Consider the following 17557-nt stretch of genomic DNA (forward strand, 5'->3'; position numbering starts at 1 on the left):
AGTTTGCCCATGCAAGGGGATGCAGCAGGAAGGATGCCGCTACTTGCTAGTTCGAAAACCGTCGAGGTTTGAGCGTCTGTTTGTCCGATGATTTACCTTCAGAATGATTTATAAGAACTCATTTCAGGGTATGTCTTATTTCCTACTGAAACAACTTGCATGTTTTGGAAAGGAGAGACAAGACATTCAGCCTTATGCGTTTTGAAATTCCTTTAAAAAAAATGTAACAGTAGAGCTTAGACAACACTGAAATTGCTCGAAAAACCTCTCGTAAGTTGTTGTGTTGATTGTTCCTTCATATTGTTTCAGTGTCGAGATGAAACAAGAAGAAGAATCTGGTAACTCTAAAGGAGGAGAGGATGGAGTAACGTCTGGTACAGCACTTAACGAAAGTACAAGTAAAAGCAGTGGAGACCCAAACGATGCTCCGAAGGTTGTGTCCGGCTCTGCACACCCAAGTGGTGGAGAAGACCATGCAGCAGAACCAACTGGAATCGACAGTGCCACAGACAGTACCAGCCCTGAACGGAATACAGCCGCAAATACATCAGGGAGCAGTATGGGAAGCGTGAGTACGAGCAGTCCTAGTTCTGAAATGGAGAAGAGAATTGGGCGGCCAGACTGCGATATGGAACGCAGCAGTAGCTCATGTAATGACTCTGTATCGGAATGTAACCAAAGAGACAGTAGCTCTTGTGATGCCTCTGTATCCGAATGTAACCAAAGCCTCTCGTCCTGCTGCTCAGAATGTAGCATTCATTCTGGAGTTATTGACAAGTGCGAAAGACACCGTGAGAGCAGTGATGTGGATCATTCCCATCCTCTACCAGTAGCTGTTCCCACTTTGAATGGACGTCAGGCAGAAGGTGCAGATGAATCAATGTCGGAATTTAATCCAAGGGACAGCGTGTCATCAACTTCACTAAGTAGCACACCCTCTGGAGTTATTGACAGGAGTGGAAGAAAATGCGAGAACAGTGACATGGATCACTCCCCACCAGGTCCTCCACCAGGAACTGCATCCAGTTCGGTTGGACATCAGGCAGATGCAGTTGCTGTCGGATCAGTCACCTGCCAGCCGATGTCTGATTCTCTCACTGAGCAAGATACTGCCATGTCCAGTGCAGGGTCCACAGGTACGTTCACGAGGAAAATGACGCTCAGATCAGGCAGGGTTACCCAAGTTGAGAGTGTTCCTCCGAAGAAACATCGTGATGTCAGCGAAACGAGAAGACATAAATCTGTAGGAAGACCCCCGAAGAGGAGATTTTCTGTGGATGACCAGAGCCATTCTTCCTCGGAGGAGAATCCTGAAAAGTTACTTCGCGTAGAGTCGTCCGATACGATGACGTGCTTACGCAAGACAGAAGGGAGTACTAGCTTTGAGAATAACCAGTCCGGAGATATTACAAATGTGTCATCGGGCCTTCCTAGGGAAACAATTTCAAGCACTGTTGCGGAGGATTCATCATCAGAAAACGAGCGGCTGCTTCTTGCAAACCCTGATGATGTCCCTGTTAGCGAAGTTTCGCGTACATTTACAGCTGCAGAGGAGGAAGCTATGGTGGGGAATGAGAAATCCGTGGAAGAAACGCTCCATACTGATAAATCAGAGTCACCACCCGATAGCGAACAAACTCCTGTCGACAAAGAGGTGCTCGATCAGGCGTTTACAAGTTCGGAGTCATCAGCCTACCAGTCAGCTAAGAATCATATGGAAACAGATCCATTACCTCCTACACCTATTGGAGGGGAGTCAGCTAAGAATCATATGGAAACGGATCCATTACCTCCTACAGCTATTGGAGGGGACGAACAAGTTCATGCATGTGCGAAGCCCACAGTTCCAGATATTCCAACATCTCACGTACCATGTGCTAGTGACTCTGTTGTAAGCAGAGAGATCATGAAAGAAATTCAGCCAAATGGTGCAGAAAGTCGTGCGCCTCGAAGTTCAGCATTGACTTTGGACAAGAATGAATGTTCTGCCAATAATTCCATTGAAACTACCACCGATACGTTTGCGCAAGTTACTTGCGATGGCAATCAAGAACACGCCGAAGAGAAAGTTAATAGCGCGTCACAAGAGAATTCTGCGGAAATTCCAGCTGGTGAAACCAGTTACGGATCGAGGCGGGTTGCACTAGACCTTCAAAACATTCCTTGCCGGAGGGCAGCGAGAGATGATGTTATTCCAAGCTCATTTTTCACATCGGCAGGTAGATGTGACTCAGAAAAAAGTTTTGAGAGAAATGTAACAATGGACGTAGAAATAGACGTCAATAAAGACCGTATGCAAGCAGCACCCGATAGTTCCACAGAAGGGGCAGTGGGAGGAATTACTTCTAAAACAGCCACGAAGATTCATGAGCAGGTGTCTACCAATATTTCTCACTTGCGAGGCGCAGACGTTACAAAAGATGAACCTTTAAGTCGCCCATCTCGCGATCACAGCGGTCTGATAAAGTGCACAAAGAAAATTATAAATGATATACCACACGAGAGTAGGAACACAGCATCTTCTAACATGCGAGGCAATGAAGATAACGCTGCAGGGAAGGTACCTCGAGAAGCAAGTAATCTCGACAGCTCTGAAGAGAGTGATGCGTCATCTGTTCTCTCACCTGAGGAGCGGTACGACCAGAGGAATCTCCAGATATACCGCTATATTACAACGAACGGCGGGTCTGATATAAGATACTCGCCATATGTCACCCGGCGACGCCCTTTAAGGTCCGGGTACAGCGATGGAGATAATTACCGCCGAACCAGGAGGCAGCGTCACGAAGCTCGGCAGGCAGATAATGGTGTCCAGACCACCAGAGACGCTTCGACCTCATTTGGTGAGGCATGCAGCATTTCCTAGTGAGTGGAAGAAGTCACTTGGGAAAGGATGAATCTGACAAACCAGTGTGTTTCAGTGGCGCTTATTCAGTAACTTCGTTTCATGGTAGTGTTTTGTGAAAGATGTGTTGCATCAGCTGTACGTATTCCAAAAAACATTTTGTCGTGGGCGAAGGTGTTAACTTCGCAGTTTTACATTAATCTGAACAGTCACAGGAAATACTTTACGCCGATAACCGATGTCGGTTGCCATTGTTCATTACCGGAACGATTAAAAGCAGCATCAGATGCGGTGCCAAAAAATGTTTTTGACATAGCGTTATTGACTATCTGATACTGTTTCCAGTCGTTCTGATGATTGCCACTGTGGCCAACACCTGTTAACGACATGAAACATTTTCTGCGATCGCATCAAAAAAATATTAAGTGTATAGATTTTTGAACGAGACTACGTATTCGGTTGAAACATTTTGGTGGAATTTTAACGTGTGATTATGCAGAACAGATTTTTTCCCCTGTCTCTCTTGATTGAGACGCTCACTCTTTGCTGAACGCTGATTACAAAGCAGTGTGTCGTTTGCCACGCCATTCATCGAGAGGTAAAAATCAGCCTTTTAAAGTCTTTGTAGTCATACCTGGCCCATTAATTTTCAGTATTTTTTAACAGACAAAATTGACGATATTACTGGGCCTGAGACGTGTAACAGCGCTAAAAGAGTCAGACACGGGCCGACACAAAGTTTTAACCTAACAGGAAGTTTCATCAGACACAGAAATTACCACTCTTTCAACTGTATTTTTAATATGACTTTGTAAAGCGGATGGCATCGGCGTAAGTGTAATGAAAGCATTAGCAAGTACGTAATATTTGGTTTCCCCTCGAATGTTGCACAAAGGTTTGTTTTGTGTTTTCAGTATTCTGTTTTAAAACTTACATGTCTGTGTGGAGATAGTAATATTGGCATGTACTTCATCATGCTGATTTGTGTATTTTCAGTATTACTGTATAAATGGTTTTACTGATGGGATGAAAAAAGAACCTACTCAATCATATTATGTCATTTCGTAAATAACGTGGATAAGAAAGTGGACATATTCATTGTGCCAGGAACTTATTTGCTAACATTCCATAAACTCCAGTGCATTTTATGTTTGTGTTAAGATTTTATACATTTTTTTGTAATAATATGAAGAACAGTAAGTGTGTTTACTCTTTAGTGCAATGAAGAAGTGAATTGTTGTGACTTAATTTAGTGTTGTCTTTTGTTTTGAAGATGATGTCTGTAGCATTAATTAAAAAAATAAAGTGGTTACATTGTCATTTTATTGATGTTACCTGATCTCTTGAGGTGGTTCAAACATCATCTCCACAGCCAAAATATTTCACCTCTGCGAAGGTGGTGTGACCTACATTCAAAGTCCCTGTATCCGTTTGGTTCCATAGTTTGTTGTTATTTGAATAATTATATTTCATTACATCCTCCGGATGTCACAGTATCTGATTATAACGCCGCTGAAGTGAAGTAACAGCTGCCTAGTAGGCCAATGTAGGCGAACTGTTGTTGTACATAAGTGTTATCCTAAGCTCTTCGTCATGCCTTAGAGTTAAACTGAATAGTGTGGAGTGAATATTTAAGCTGGAAGAATCTGCTGATGTCGACAGTGTGTTGTGCAGTGTTCATTCATCCATTTACACCAGGTGAGGAGTCAGGTAAGGCATAAGCTTAGTTTATTTCATTTGGTTTCAGGCAGAATCCATTTCACCTAAAACGACTATTCACACAATGATGCAAACAGCATTTTGGTCCGACTTCATTATGAAATATAAAAGATAAACGAACGAGATAGTCAGCAAACTAAATTAATCTGACTATATCATTTCAATCAAAGCCACGAAATTTTAACATAAAATCAAGTTAAACGTACACACTAAGACAAAAAAGACGCACTCGAAGGAATTACCCGAATGGGATGGAAATCGATGTATGTGATGCACATGTACAGACAAACAAATGATAACAATTCCGGAAAAATTGGATGATTTATTCAAGAGAAAGAGCTTCACAAATTGAGCAAGTCAGTTCTCCTCTGCCCCTTATTCAAGTAGTTACTCGACTTGGCATTGATTGATGGAGTTGTGGACTGTCTGGCATTGATTGACTGAGTTGTTCAATGTCCTCCTGAGGGGTATGGTGCCAAAATCTGACCAACTGACGGGTTAGATCGTCAGAATCCCGAGATGGTTGGAGGGCTGTGCCCATAATGCTCCAAGCGTTATCAGTTGGCAAGAGATCTGGTGATCTTTCTGGTCAAGGTAGTGTATGGCAAGCACGAAGACAAGCAGTACAAAGTCTGGATGGCTGGCATTATCTTGGTAGAACTTGCTGTAAGGGTTCCCCGGACGACAACCAAAGGCGACCCCCCCTCCCTTTTTGAAAAGAAAAGGCACTGACATTCACGGTTGTCGGGCCGTATGGCAAACGACAGTTAGGTTGGCGTGTGGGCGCCATCTGGGGCGTTTCCTGACAGGTCTTCGCTGGTGCAGTCAGTGAGGTTCCAGGCTGAAGACGTGCCTTGAGCCGCCCTGGACAGCAGTGGGATACCAGCCTGATATACAGGACATAAAATCCCGTCTGAGGCCTGCGATAATTTTTATGTTAATAATTGGCAACCAATGCTGTATAATCGCAATAAAGTCATGAGATGTTCAATTGACTCATTTATTAGAACATCTTATGACTTTATTGGGATTGTGCAACGTTGGTTGCCAATTATTACGATACCAACCTGCCGATATTCTACGCCTCACTTTGTTGACCCTCATGACAAGCCATACTGGGCTTGTACTCTAGCAAGATAATGCCAGCCAGCACACAGCAAGAGTTTGTACAGCTTGTCTTTGTGCTTGCCAAATATTACCTGAGCTAGCAGGATGGCCGGATCTCTTGCCAAATGACAACGTTCGGAGCATTATGGGTAGGGCTCTCCAACCATCTCGACATCTGACGATCTAAAGTGCCTTAGTGTGTCTTGCGTTTGAAAGCATGCTACCTATCAGGTTAAATCGTCACGTAAAAAGTGTCCATAAGGATGACGTAATTAGATCAAGAGAATATTTTCCTAGAAAATTGACTCAAATAAAAAACTTAAGTCATTATTTTCTAAGCAGGCGAGAATCTCCACTTAAGCTCTTTTAGCGTCCTACAGTGTAGTTTACCGAATAGCTCAGTTTAAGAAAGCCCATAATAATGCAGAAGAACGATTTGTACCCTTTGGTACTGACAAGGTGTCCATTATGCTTGGAGAGTCCATGGCTAAACAGCTCTTGCCCATTTCTTTTTTTCTCGACGCTACAGTTGTCTAATTCGAGATTTTGCCGGGTATATTCATCAACAAATTATAGAAAAAATTACAGGGAGAGGTTTGGGGTTGCAGTTTGATAAGGCCATTGATAGCAATAGAGAGGCTCATTTAATTTGATGTGTGCGATTTGTTAATGAAAAAAGTAAGAAATGACGGAGGATCTTTTTGTAAGGAAATAAATGCAGGTGCTACAGGCAAAGATTTTTTCCACATAGTGGACAACTTCAAGAAAACCAGATTAACTGGACACGTTGTGTAGTTGTGTGTATTGATGGTGGGCGATTCGTGTAGGGCGTTACGGTGGTCTACAAGCAATTACTCCTGGCTAAGCTCTTAATATGTGGATTCATTGCGTTATCCGTAGAGAACCACTTGCTTCGCAACATTGGAGTGTTAATGTGGATGAAGTACTGCAAACTGTTACAAATGTGGAGAACTTCATTAAAACTCGTCCTCAGAAAGCTAGATTTTTTGCACAAATGCCACGATACTGGGGCTGAACATACACATCGTTTACTTTATAGAACACATGTGCTTTTCCGGGGGAAATGTATTATTGTTCATTTTTTACTCAGGCGAGAAGTCTGTTCTTAATCTGAAAAAAGAAAATCATATCAGCGTTAAGTGCTTTCTACACACGACTTTCTACTACAGCTCGCATACATAAATGATATATTTGAGAAGTTAAAAGTCACGGACTAAATCTCTGTAAGGAAGTAAAATTCATTTCACTCAGCTTATTTGACGAAGTTTCGGCCTTCAAAAAGAAGCTGGTTTTTTGGAAGAGAAAAATGAACGACAGAGGAGAATGGACTGTGTTCCATGTTTGCAGCATTTTATAAACGACAGTGAGATAGGTCCTATTGCAATTTTTTTTTTCAACAATTGAAGGACGTTTATCTGTACTTCTTTTTCAAAAGTACCTTCTTGACAGCTGTGATAGGTTTCAGTGAGTTCAAACTCCATTCAATGATTATTCACCTTCAGTGTTTCGTACTGCAGAAGAGGAAGTGTTAATAGAACTTTAATGAGCTTATAAACTAAAAGTGAAGTCTTCAGTAATAAAAATGTTTCCAAGCTTGAGGAAGAAAACGCTGAAGGAACTATGTCTCCTTTTACAGCCTCTTATCTTAGCGATAGTGAGTTTTCGCCAGCGGCCGTCTTTAAAACCAAGCACAGATCAAGACTTCATGCGGAGATGGAAATGAGGTTTGCTGTATCTCATTTTGTGACAACGTTTGACAAGGTGTGTAACAAACAGCAAACTCAAGTGTCATATTGGCACTTTCTTTAATTAATTACTAGCTGATAAAGCCCATTTCTCATGGTTTCTACTTTCATTTGTTTTCTGAAAACATTACAGATCATTAGAGAACCATTAAAAATGAACGTTCAAGAAACTGTAAAAGTGTTAGTATGCCAAGTTAAAAAGTACTCTCAAATGCTTAGAAATGCTCCCCAGTAATCTTAAATACAATGAATTATTGAACAGTACCCTAATTTGAAATGAAGTACTCTGGCAACCACTTCTTCCTAGAACATCGAGAACATTCCAAAACATTCTTGAACTTAAAAAAAACTTTGAAACTTTGAAACTTTCTAGAACATTTCAGTATTTTAAAACATTAGTTAGCATTCACAAATTTTCATAAATACTCTACAAGATAGGTAAAATTCGAACTTTTACCCTTAAAAATATGGATAGAGGGGAAGGTGTCCTGGTAACCACCACTTCACATACAATCACTTCACATACTAATCACTGTACTACACAACAGAGGAACAAAAGATAGCACCTAATACGCTACGGTCGCAGGTTCGAATCCTGCCTCGGGCATGGATGTTTGTGATGTCCTTAGGTTAGTTAGGTTTAACTAGTTCTAAGTTCTAGGGGACTAATGACCTCAGCAGTTGAGTCCCATAGTGCTCAGAGCCATTTGAACCATTTTTTTTTGATAGCACCTAATAAAAAAAACAGTGATTGGCGGTTGTGTGATTTTCGTCAAACATTACAAATAGAAATTAGTATTTTAAATTACCACATTGTCAATACAGCTGTATTTAATTTAGTGAAAGAAATCTTGCTGTATTATCACTGTATTTCACGCTTAATACTTATCTCAATACTTGCTTAAGAACTGCATATGTCATACTGTTTGGTGAGTAGACACACACATTTTTTTGGGTTGCCGTCCCTATAGCAAGTTACTTACAACTGCCCGTGACAAAACCATGTTGCTTTCAAATTAATACACCTTAACATTAGTCTTTCTGTTTTACTTACAATGACACTAAACGCTTATCTTGCTGTAAGTGGCAGTCGTTTGTATTGAAATGGCAGTTCGGTAGATATGAGCGAAATCCTCGGAGTAAATGCTGATTTTCCGTAATCTTTTTCTGTATGTTTGCTTCAATTATAGTGTTAGATAACTGTTCATGATAATTTTTTGTTCCGAATTTTTAAATTAATATCGTCAATTACTTCATTTATTACTGCTGATATGGCTGTTTTAAATAACCATGTGGCGTAATGCTGAACAATGTTCGGTAAATCTTTATCGTCTTTAATTCATTTGAGCTTTTGAAAACGCTACAAGTCAGTTGCGTGAGTGCCTTAACCGAGTTTTTGTACAAAATGTTTCGCTTCTTCTTTGTTGGAAACGTTTGTTCTTAATTGCACTTCCCACATCCAGACCAAAGAGATTTTTTATTCAAATATGTATTGGAGTGGATTGTATTGTTTGGGGGAGGAGACCAGACAGCAAGATCATCGGTCTCATCGGATTAGGGAAGGAAGCCGGCCGTGCCCTTTGAAAGGAACCATCCCGGCATTTGCCTGGAGCGATTTCGGGAAATCACGGAAAACCTAAATCAGGATGGCCGGACCCCGGATTGAACCGTCGTCCTCCCGAATGCGAGTCCAGTGTGCTGACCACTGCGCCACCTCGCTCGGTCAAATATGTATTGATTTCTTTTACTAAATCTGATTTTGAAATAAGTGGAAGCGTTTGCCGAAAACGTTCAGAACGTGTAAGGAATGCAACGCTCATTAATTCTGGATATCTCGAAGATCCAAACATTATCGAATCTTCTGGAAGAGTCTCTAATGTTTTCGAACATTCTCTCTGTTTCGATCAGTTGAGCACTCGATTCCAAGCTGTGGTGTGATGCCCTCTTGTGACAGTCATAACTACGAGTACAATCCCTTCAGTGCGAAACTAAACCTTCCTTCAGTAATGGGGGATGGAGGGCTACCATATAACATGTAAAATCTATGGGGCTGCGAAACTTGTTTGCGATCTTTTGGCGGCACGCACAAACACACCATTCTTGCTAGGTATCCCACACGGGAGCCTCAGACAGAGACAACGTAGTAGGTCATGGACCACGGACTTGAAAACCATGGCCTTAATGTATAAAAATTTCAACCTTCATACCTGCATTTAGTGATTTTCTAACACAAAAGGCTTCTCAAATACAGAATAAACTGTGTGACATCAACTAAGAAACAAATATAGCAAATTATATTAATCAAAATTAATGAGATTTTATCTGTAAAGAGGTAATTACAGGTAAGTAAACACTGTGGGTACAAAACGTTCTTCCAGTTGAAGGATCGTGACTAGGAACAGAACTTGAGTGCTTCAGACACACGATGTATGCTGAGTAATCACGACAGTTGGTAGTAATTCTTGATATTGCTGATATATTGAATGTTCTTACACTACATAAACAGCACAGAGGAACGGAAATTGTCATCAAGCTGTCCTACACAGACACCACCACAAACTGATCTGCAAGTAATTAAGTACCGCCAGTCTACGCAATGAGAAATTATCCCACGTAGGAATCGCGAACTTCTTGTTGGAAGCTTCCAGACGGTAGATGTTTCCCCTATTCTGCCGCCAGAGGAGCGACTGAACTAACCTGAAGAGGCCTCTTCCTCTCGCTCGCCCTTTGTTGCCATTTCCCATAGGGGTTAACGACCGCCACGGTATGTGGGACTCAACTGATATCTCTTCTACTACGTTTTGACTTCCCTTCGACTGGGTGTACCTTACTGTTTGCTTCGCACCATTAGGCATTGCTGATTACTGCCTATAATCATACGTGATCCACAACTGGAATCTAATCTGATGGACTATCAGATGGAAATTACGAGACTCGATTTGATAACATTCTGGTTCTCGCACTCCCGAGTGCATACTACGATAGGATATACAGGGCGATGGATATTACGATACAATCCAAGAATTATAATATGTAGTAGTAGGAAATGAAACCGAATGATACCTCAATTCCGGTGCTGAAGATTGTATGTACAAGTGCTTCATTGTGGGGCGATAACAATAGCGGACGACTTCAACCGATTACAGCAATTCTGCTAGAGCACTGATCACGTCGAAACGCTTCTGAGCGACAACACGGGGAACGAAATTTTCCTACAGTCGCTACCGAAACAGAACTAGTGTCGGGCCTTTATTGAAGCTACACCCCCTCAAGTGCCACTGAAACACTTCTCAGACCATCAGCTCCAGTTCTTTCATACTAAGTCGCAGAATGATGCTGTTCCATGTGGCTAATAGTGCTTACATGAAAATAATTGATGCTACCTCAGTCAAGTTGTGGGCCTCATCAGAAAGTGTATTCGGCCCACAAACACGCACTGGCTACCGGTTCTTGGTGATGTTCCACTACCATCCATAAGAAGATCACAGTCATTGATGAATGTCCCGATAAGAGTAAAAACCAACCCAGAATTGCCAATAAACTCGGAAATATCTTAACCAGAGCCCCAACGACTGCTGTCTATGAAATCATTGCGGCGCGCAACAGCCAGCCTGCAGCACAGTAACTCCCAACATGCAAGAAGCCTGGAACAGATAATAGCAAGAGCACTCTTCCATGTAGCGTCACCAACTAATCAAAATTCCCTGAGAGGAATGACCAGGTATTTATCTACCCAGCAACACTGGTGCATACCGAATCGGACCAGAACTGACCTGGGCAGATGTGGAGAATAGCTACTACAACAGGGATGGAAGTTCTCCTCTGAATCTGACTGCACTGAAAAGCAGCAAACAGTACATCACTTAACATTTCAATGTTTCTCAGAGCATTCAAAGGGATAATGGAAGACCTTCAAAATTTGTTTGCAGAAGCTTCTGGTTCTTGAGCTGTGAACCAATTATGAAGTTGAGATTGGGTATATCTACATAGAAATGTATAGGTGACAAGAATTATATGAAAAAAAAAAACATAAATTAGTTACAAAGTACGACGTACACACACTTTATTCAACGTGTAAACGTCAGATATTCGGATTTAGCTTATGACGTGTTCGATATGCCTGCCATCATTGGCGATTATGTGGCGCAGCGAATAGCGAAATTCCCCATGGCCCGCTAAAGTGTCGGAATATCGATGCTGTCGGTGACCTCCTGAATGGCTGTTTTCAGCTCAGCGGTGGTTTTCGGGTTATTGCTGTATACATTGGCTTTAATATAGCCCACAAAAAGGAGTCGCATATGTTCAGATCCGGAGATACGGCGGCCAAACGAGGCCCATGCCAGTGGCCTCTGGGTACCTCAATGTTCTCCTCCAGGGCATCAAACACACCGGCTTCGGTGGGGTCGAGCTCCTCCTTCCAAAACCTTCACGTACCATTCGGCAGTCACTGTGCCATCAGGAATATCGCACCGATTAGTCTGTGACTGGACGTCGCACACCACACAGTCACCCGTTAAGGGTAAAGAGAGTTCTCGATTGTGAAATGCGGATTCTCATTCCCCCAAATGCGTCAACTTTGCTTTTTGAAGAATCTATCCAAAAGGAAGTGGGCGATTTAGATTAACAGGTTCAGTCTCCAACAACAAGGCACGTGCGCATGCTCATACTAATTCCCATCATGCCTCGCGGCCAACAGTGCAGTTTGAACCTCCTAACACAAACTGTTCAGAAGCTATAACGATTTTATTTCATATAGCTCAACCCCCCCCCCCCCCCCCCATCCCCATGAACCATGGACCTCGCCGTCGGTGGGGAGGCTTGCGTGCCTCAGCGATACAGATAGCAAATACCACAACGGAGGGGTATCTTTTGAGAGGCCAGAGAAACGTGTGGTACTTGAAGAGGGGCAGCATTTTTTTCAGTAGTTGCAGGGGCAACAGTACGGATGATTGACCGACCGTGTAACACTAACCAAAACGGCCTTGCCGTGCTGGTACTGCGAACGGCTGAAAGCAAGGGGAAACTACAGCCGTAATTTTTCCCGAGGGCATGCAGCTTTACTGTATGGTTAAATGATGGCGTCCTCTTGGGTAAAATATTCAGGAAGTAAAGTAGTCCCCCATTCGGATCTCTGGGACTACTCAAGAGGAAGTCGTTATCAGGAGAAAGAAAACTGACGTTCTACGGATCGGAGCGTGGAATGTCAGATCTCTTAATCGGGCAGGTAGGTTAGAAATTTTAAAAAGGGAAATGGATAGGTTAAAGTTAGATATAGTGGGAATTAATGAAGTTCGGTGGCAGGAGGAACAAGACTTCTGGTCAGGTGACTACAGGGTTATAAACACAAATTCAAATAGGGGGAATGCAGCAGTAGGTTTAATAATGAATAAAAAAAGAAAAATAGGAGTGCGGGTAAGCTACTATAAACAGCATAATGAACGTATTATTGTGGTCAAGATAGACACGGAGCCCACGCTTACTACAGTAGTACAAGTTTATATGCCAGCTTGCTCTGCAGATGACGAAGAAATTGATGAAATGTATGATAAAAGAAATTATTCAGATAGTGAAGGGAGAGGAAAATTTAATAGTCATGGGTGACTGGAATTCGAGAGTAGGAAAAGGAAGAGAAGGAAACGTAGTAGGTGAATATGGATTGGGGAGAAGAAATGAAAGAGGAAGCCGCCTGGTAGAATTTTGCACAGAGAATAACATTATCATAGCTAACACTTGGTTCAAAAATCATAAAAGAAGGTTGTATACATGGAAGAAGCCTGTAGATACTGACATGTTTAAGATAGATTATATAATTGTAAGACAGATTTAGGAACCAGGTTTTAAATTGTAAGACATTTCCAGTGGCAGATGTGGACTCTGACCACAATCTATTGGTTATGTAGATTAAAACTGAGAAAACTGCAAAAAGGTGGGAATTTAAGGAGAAGGCACCTGGATAATTTGACTAAACCAGAGGTTGTACAGAGTTTCAGGGAGAGAATAAGGGAACAACTGACAGGAATTGGGGGAATAAATACAATAGAAGGAGAATGGGTAGCTTTCAGGGATGAAGTAGTGAAGGCACCAGAGGATGAAGTAGGTAAAACGACGAGGCCTAGTAGAAGTCCCTGGGTAACAGAAGAAATATAGAATTTAATTGATGAAAGGAGAAAATATAAAAATGTAGTAAATGAAGCAGGAAAAAAGGAATACAAACGTCTTAAAAATGAGATCGTGCGAAATGGCTAATCAGGGATGGCTAGAGGATAAATGTAAGGATATAGAGGCTTATCTCACTGGGGGTAAGATACTGCCTACAGGAAAATTAGAGAGAGACCTTTGGAGAAAAGAGAACCACTTGTATGAATACAAGAGCTCAGATGGAAACCCAGTTCTAAGCAAAGAAGGGACAGCAGAGAGGTGGTTGGAGTGTATAGAGGGTCTATACAAGGGCGTTGTACTTGAGGATATTATTATGGAAATGGAAGAGCACTTAGGTGACGATGAAATGGGAGATACGATACTGCGTGAAGAGTATGACAGAGCACTGAAAGGCCCAAGCCGAAACAAGGCCCTGGGAATACACGACATTCCATTAGAACTACTGACAGCCTTGGGAGAGCCAGTCCTGACAAAACTCTACTATCTGGGGAGCAAGATGTATCAGACAGGCGAAATACCCTCAGACTTCAAGAAGAATATAATAATTCCACTCCCAAAGAAAGCAGGTGTAGACAGATATGAAAATTACCGAACTTTCAGTTTAAAAAGCCACGGCTGCAAAATACTAACATGAATTCTTTACAGACGAATGGAAAAAATGGTAGAAGCCGATCTCGGGGAAGATCAGTTCGGATTCCGTAGAAATGTTGGAACACGTGAGGCAATACGGACTCTACGACTTATCTCAGAAAATAGATTAAGGAAAGGCAAACTTACGTTTCTAGGATTTGTAGACTTAGTGAAAGCTTTTGACAATGTTGACTGGGATACTCTCAAATTCTGAAGGTGGCAGGGGTAAAATACAGGGAGCGAAAGGCTATTTACAATTTGTACAGAAACCAGATGGCAGTTATAATAAGAGTTGAGGGGCATGAAAGGGAACAGTGGTTGGGATGGGAGTGAGACAGGGTTGTAGCCTTTCCCCGATGTTATTCAATCTGTATATCGAGCAGGCAGCAAAGGAAACAAAAGAAAAATTCGGAGTAGGTATTAAAATCCATGGAGAAGAAATAAAAACTTTGAGGTTCGCCGATGACATTGTAATTCTGTCAGAGACAGCAACGGACTTGGAAGAGCAGTTGAACGGAATGGGCAGTGTCATTTGAACGGAATGCACAGTGTCTTGTAAGGAGGTTATAAGATGAACAGCAACAGAGGCAAACCGAGGATAATGGGATGTAGTCAAATTAAATAAGGTGATGGTCAGGGAATTAGTTTCGGAAATAACACACTTTAAGTAGCAGAGGAGTTTTGCTATTTTAGAAGCAAAATAAGTGATGATGGTCGAAGTAGAGAGGATATAAAATGTAGACTGGCAATGGCAAAGAAAGCATTTCTGAACAAGAGAAATTTGTTAATATCGAGTATAGATTTGAGTGTAAGGAAGTCGTTTCTGAAAGTATTTGTATGGAGTACAGCCATGTATGGAAGTGAAAAGTAGACGATACATAGTTTGGACAAGAAGAGAATAGAAGCTTTCGAAATGTGGTGCTACAGAAGAATGCTGAAGATTAGATGGGTAGATCACATAACTAATGAGGATGTATTATGTTCTGAGGCATCAAGGGATCACCAATTTAATATTGGAGAGCAGCGTGGAGGGTAAAACTCGTAGAGGGAGACCAAGAGATGAATACACTAAGCAGATTCGGAAGGATGTAGGTTGCAGTAGATACTGGGAGATGAAGAAGCTTGCGTAGGATAGAGTAGCATGGGGAGCTGCATCAAACCAGTCTCAGGACTGAAGACCACACAACAACAACAACAGTTCAATAATCATTTTGCATATAGAGAGTATAACTAAATTCACTTTACAGACTTTTAAGGATAATTTTCTTTTAGCAAAACAAGCGGAAAAGTCTAGAAAACATGGGCTCTTAAATGTGTACGTTAAGAGCTATGAGCACTCCTTCAATTGAAGAGATGTATTTCACTTCAGCGAAGATGAGCAAGTGATCGTAGCTCGTAAAGTATGCAGTTTAGAGTCCATGTGTATTGGACATTTTTGATTGTTTTGGTGTAAGGAACCTGTTCTCAAAGTACGCAATGGGAATTTTGTTACGTCCTGTATTTGCTGTAAATAGTTGTCTAGTATTTCTCCTGCGTTAAAACGATAAAAAAATAATTCAAGCTTGAATCCTCCTCGTTAGGATTGTCCAAGAAATTCATTCGACCAAGGAATATTCATACCTTTTGACGGACTCTTGCCGTTGCCGTTGCCCTTGTATCACGAGCATCAGGGTCGTTTCTGGAGCATCACCTGCGACCAGCGCTGCGAAAGAAGCGGCGACGCTTTCTGCGCAACCCACCCATCATTTTGCACGACAATGCGCGGGCGCATACAGCGCAACCTGTGGCTGCTCTTTTCTGTCGATGAGACTGGGAAGTACTGTACCGTCCACCATACTCCCCGGACATAAGTCCTTTTGACTTGGATTTGATTCCAAAGATGAGGGAACTACTTCGTGACATTAGCGTCAAAACTGTTCCAGAGATTCGACAGGCAGTAGACCGCTCCTGTCGCACCATCCACAGAGCAGGCTCTGCTAACGGTATACTACGCCTTCCACATCGCTGGCAACGGGTTCTACACAACGCTGGTGACTACTTTGAAGGACAGTAACAGGTGAAAACATATAACTCTTTTAAATCGGTTGTGAATAAATAGTTGCCACTATTTAAGTTCCGACCTTACTTACTTCCCTAACGACAGCATAGGATGCATGTCTGACATTGCCATGGTTATCTAAAAATGGATAACAAAATTTTTGCTTATACTTCTTCAGATTTATCCAGTGTTTCGTATGCACTTAAAACAGTGGTTGTTTACAATTTGCAGGAGATGGGCACACAAAACCGGCTTTTAGTGGATTTGCAAAATGTGTAACGAGTTTTCTGTTGATGGAATTATTATCTGCAGCAACTAAAAAAATGTGAAAGTTAACTGCTTCTATTAACGTCGTTAATACGTTAAACAAGGTACCTATATTTTCTTTATTCACAGGCAGTGTTTTGAACGGAGGAAGAGTACCTCCAACTCATATATACATACATTAATCCTTCTTCCATAGATCATGAATACGCCATTTTGTAATGATGTGGAACGTGTCACATTAACGTAAGTTTCCTTTACACAAATTAATTAATTAATTAATTAATTTTTTCTTACAGTTACTACTTCATATCTACGAATTCATCTATTGAGTAGAAGGAGTTGTCATTTAGAAATTCTTTTAATTTGCTTTAAAATATTGGTTGGCTATCTGTCAGACTTCTAATATTATTTGGCAAAGGATCAAAGATTTTTGTGGCAGCATAATTCATCCCTTTCTGTGCCAAACTGAGATTTAATCCAGAATAGTGGATATCACCCTTTCTTCTAGTGTTATAGCTATGCACTTCGCTGTTATTTTTGAATTGGGATGGGTTATTAACGACAAATTTCCTAAGTGAACATATGTATTGCGAAGGTACTGTGGATATGCTGAGTTCCTTAAATAAATTTCTGCAAGATGATCTTGGGTGGGCTCCAGCTTTTATCCTGATTACACGCTTTTGTGCAATGAATACTTTCTCTCTTAATGACGAACTGCCCCAAAATATGATGGCATATGAAAGCAGTGAATGAAAATAGGCTTAGTAGGCTAATTTACTGATATGTTTACCACCAAAATTTGCAGTAACCCAGATAGCATAAGTAGCTGAACATAACTGTTTCAGCAGATCATCGATGTGTTTCTTCCAGTTCAGTTTCTCATCAGTGCACACACCCAGAAATTTTGAGTATTCTATCTTAGCAACAGACTTCCATTCATAATCTGTATTTATCAATGGTGTTATGCCATTTACTGAACAGAATTGTATACACTGTGTTTTCTCAAAATTTGGTGAGAGTCATTTG

General features: G+C 41.4%; 1 protein-coding gene across 1 annotated transcript; it reads left to right on the forward strand.

Annotated features, from left to right (window-relative positions):
- Window positions 1–316: 316 nt before the first annotated feature.
- Window positions 317–2866, forward strand: LOC124594121 (serine-rich adhesin for platelets-like). The gene has a single exon (XM_047132477.1). The coding sequence runs from the start codon at window positions 317–319 to the stop codon at window positions 2864–2866; it is 2550 nt and encodes an 849-aa protein (XP_046988433.1).
- Window positions 2867–17557: the final 14691 nt, after the last annotated feature.

This window comes from Schistocerca americana, chromosome 2 (assembly GCF_021461395.2).
Source record: "Schistocerca americana isolate TAMUIC-IGC-003095 chromosome 2, iqSchAmer2.1, whole genome shotgun sequence".
Classification (NCBI taxonomy): domain Eukaryota; kingdom Metazoa; phylum Arthropoda; class Insecta; order Orthoptera; family Acrididae; genus Schistocerca; species Schistocerca americana.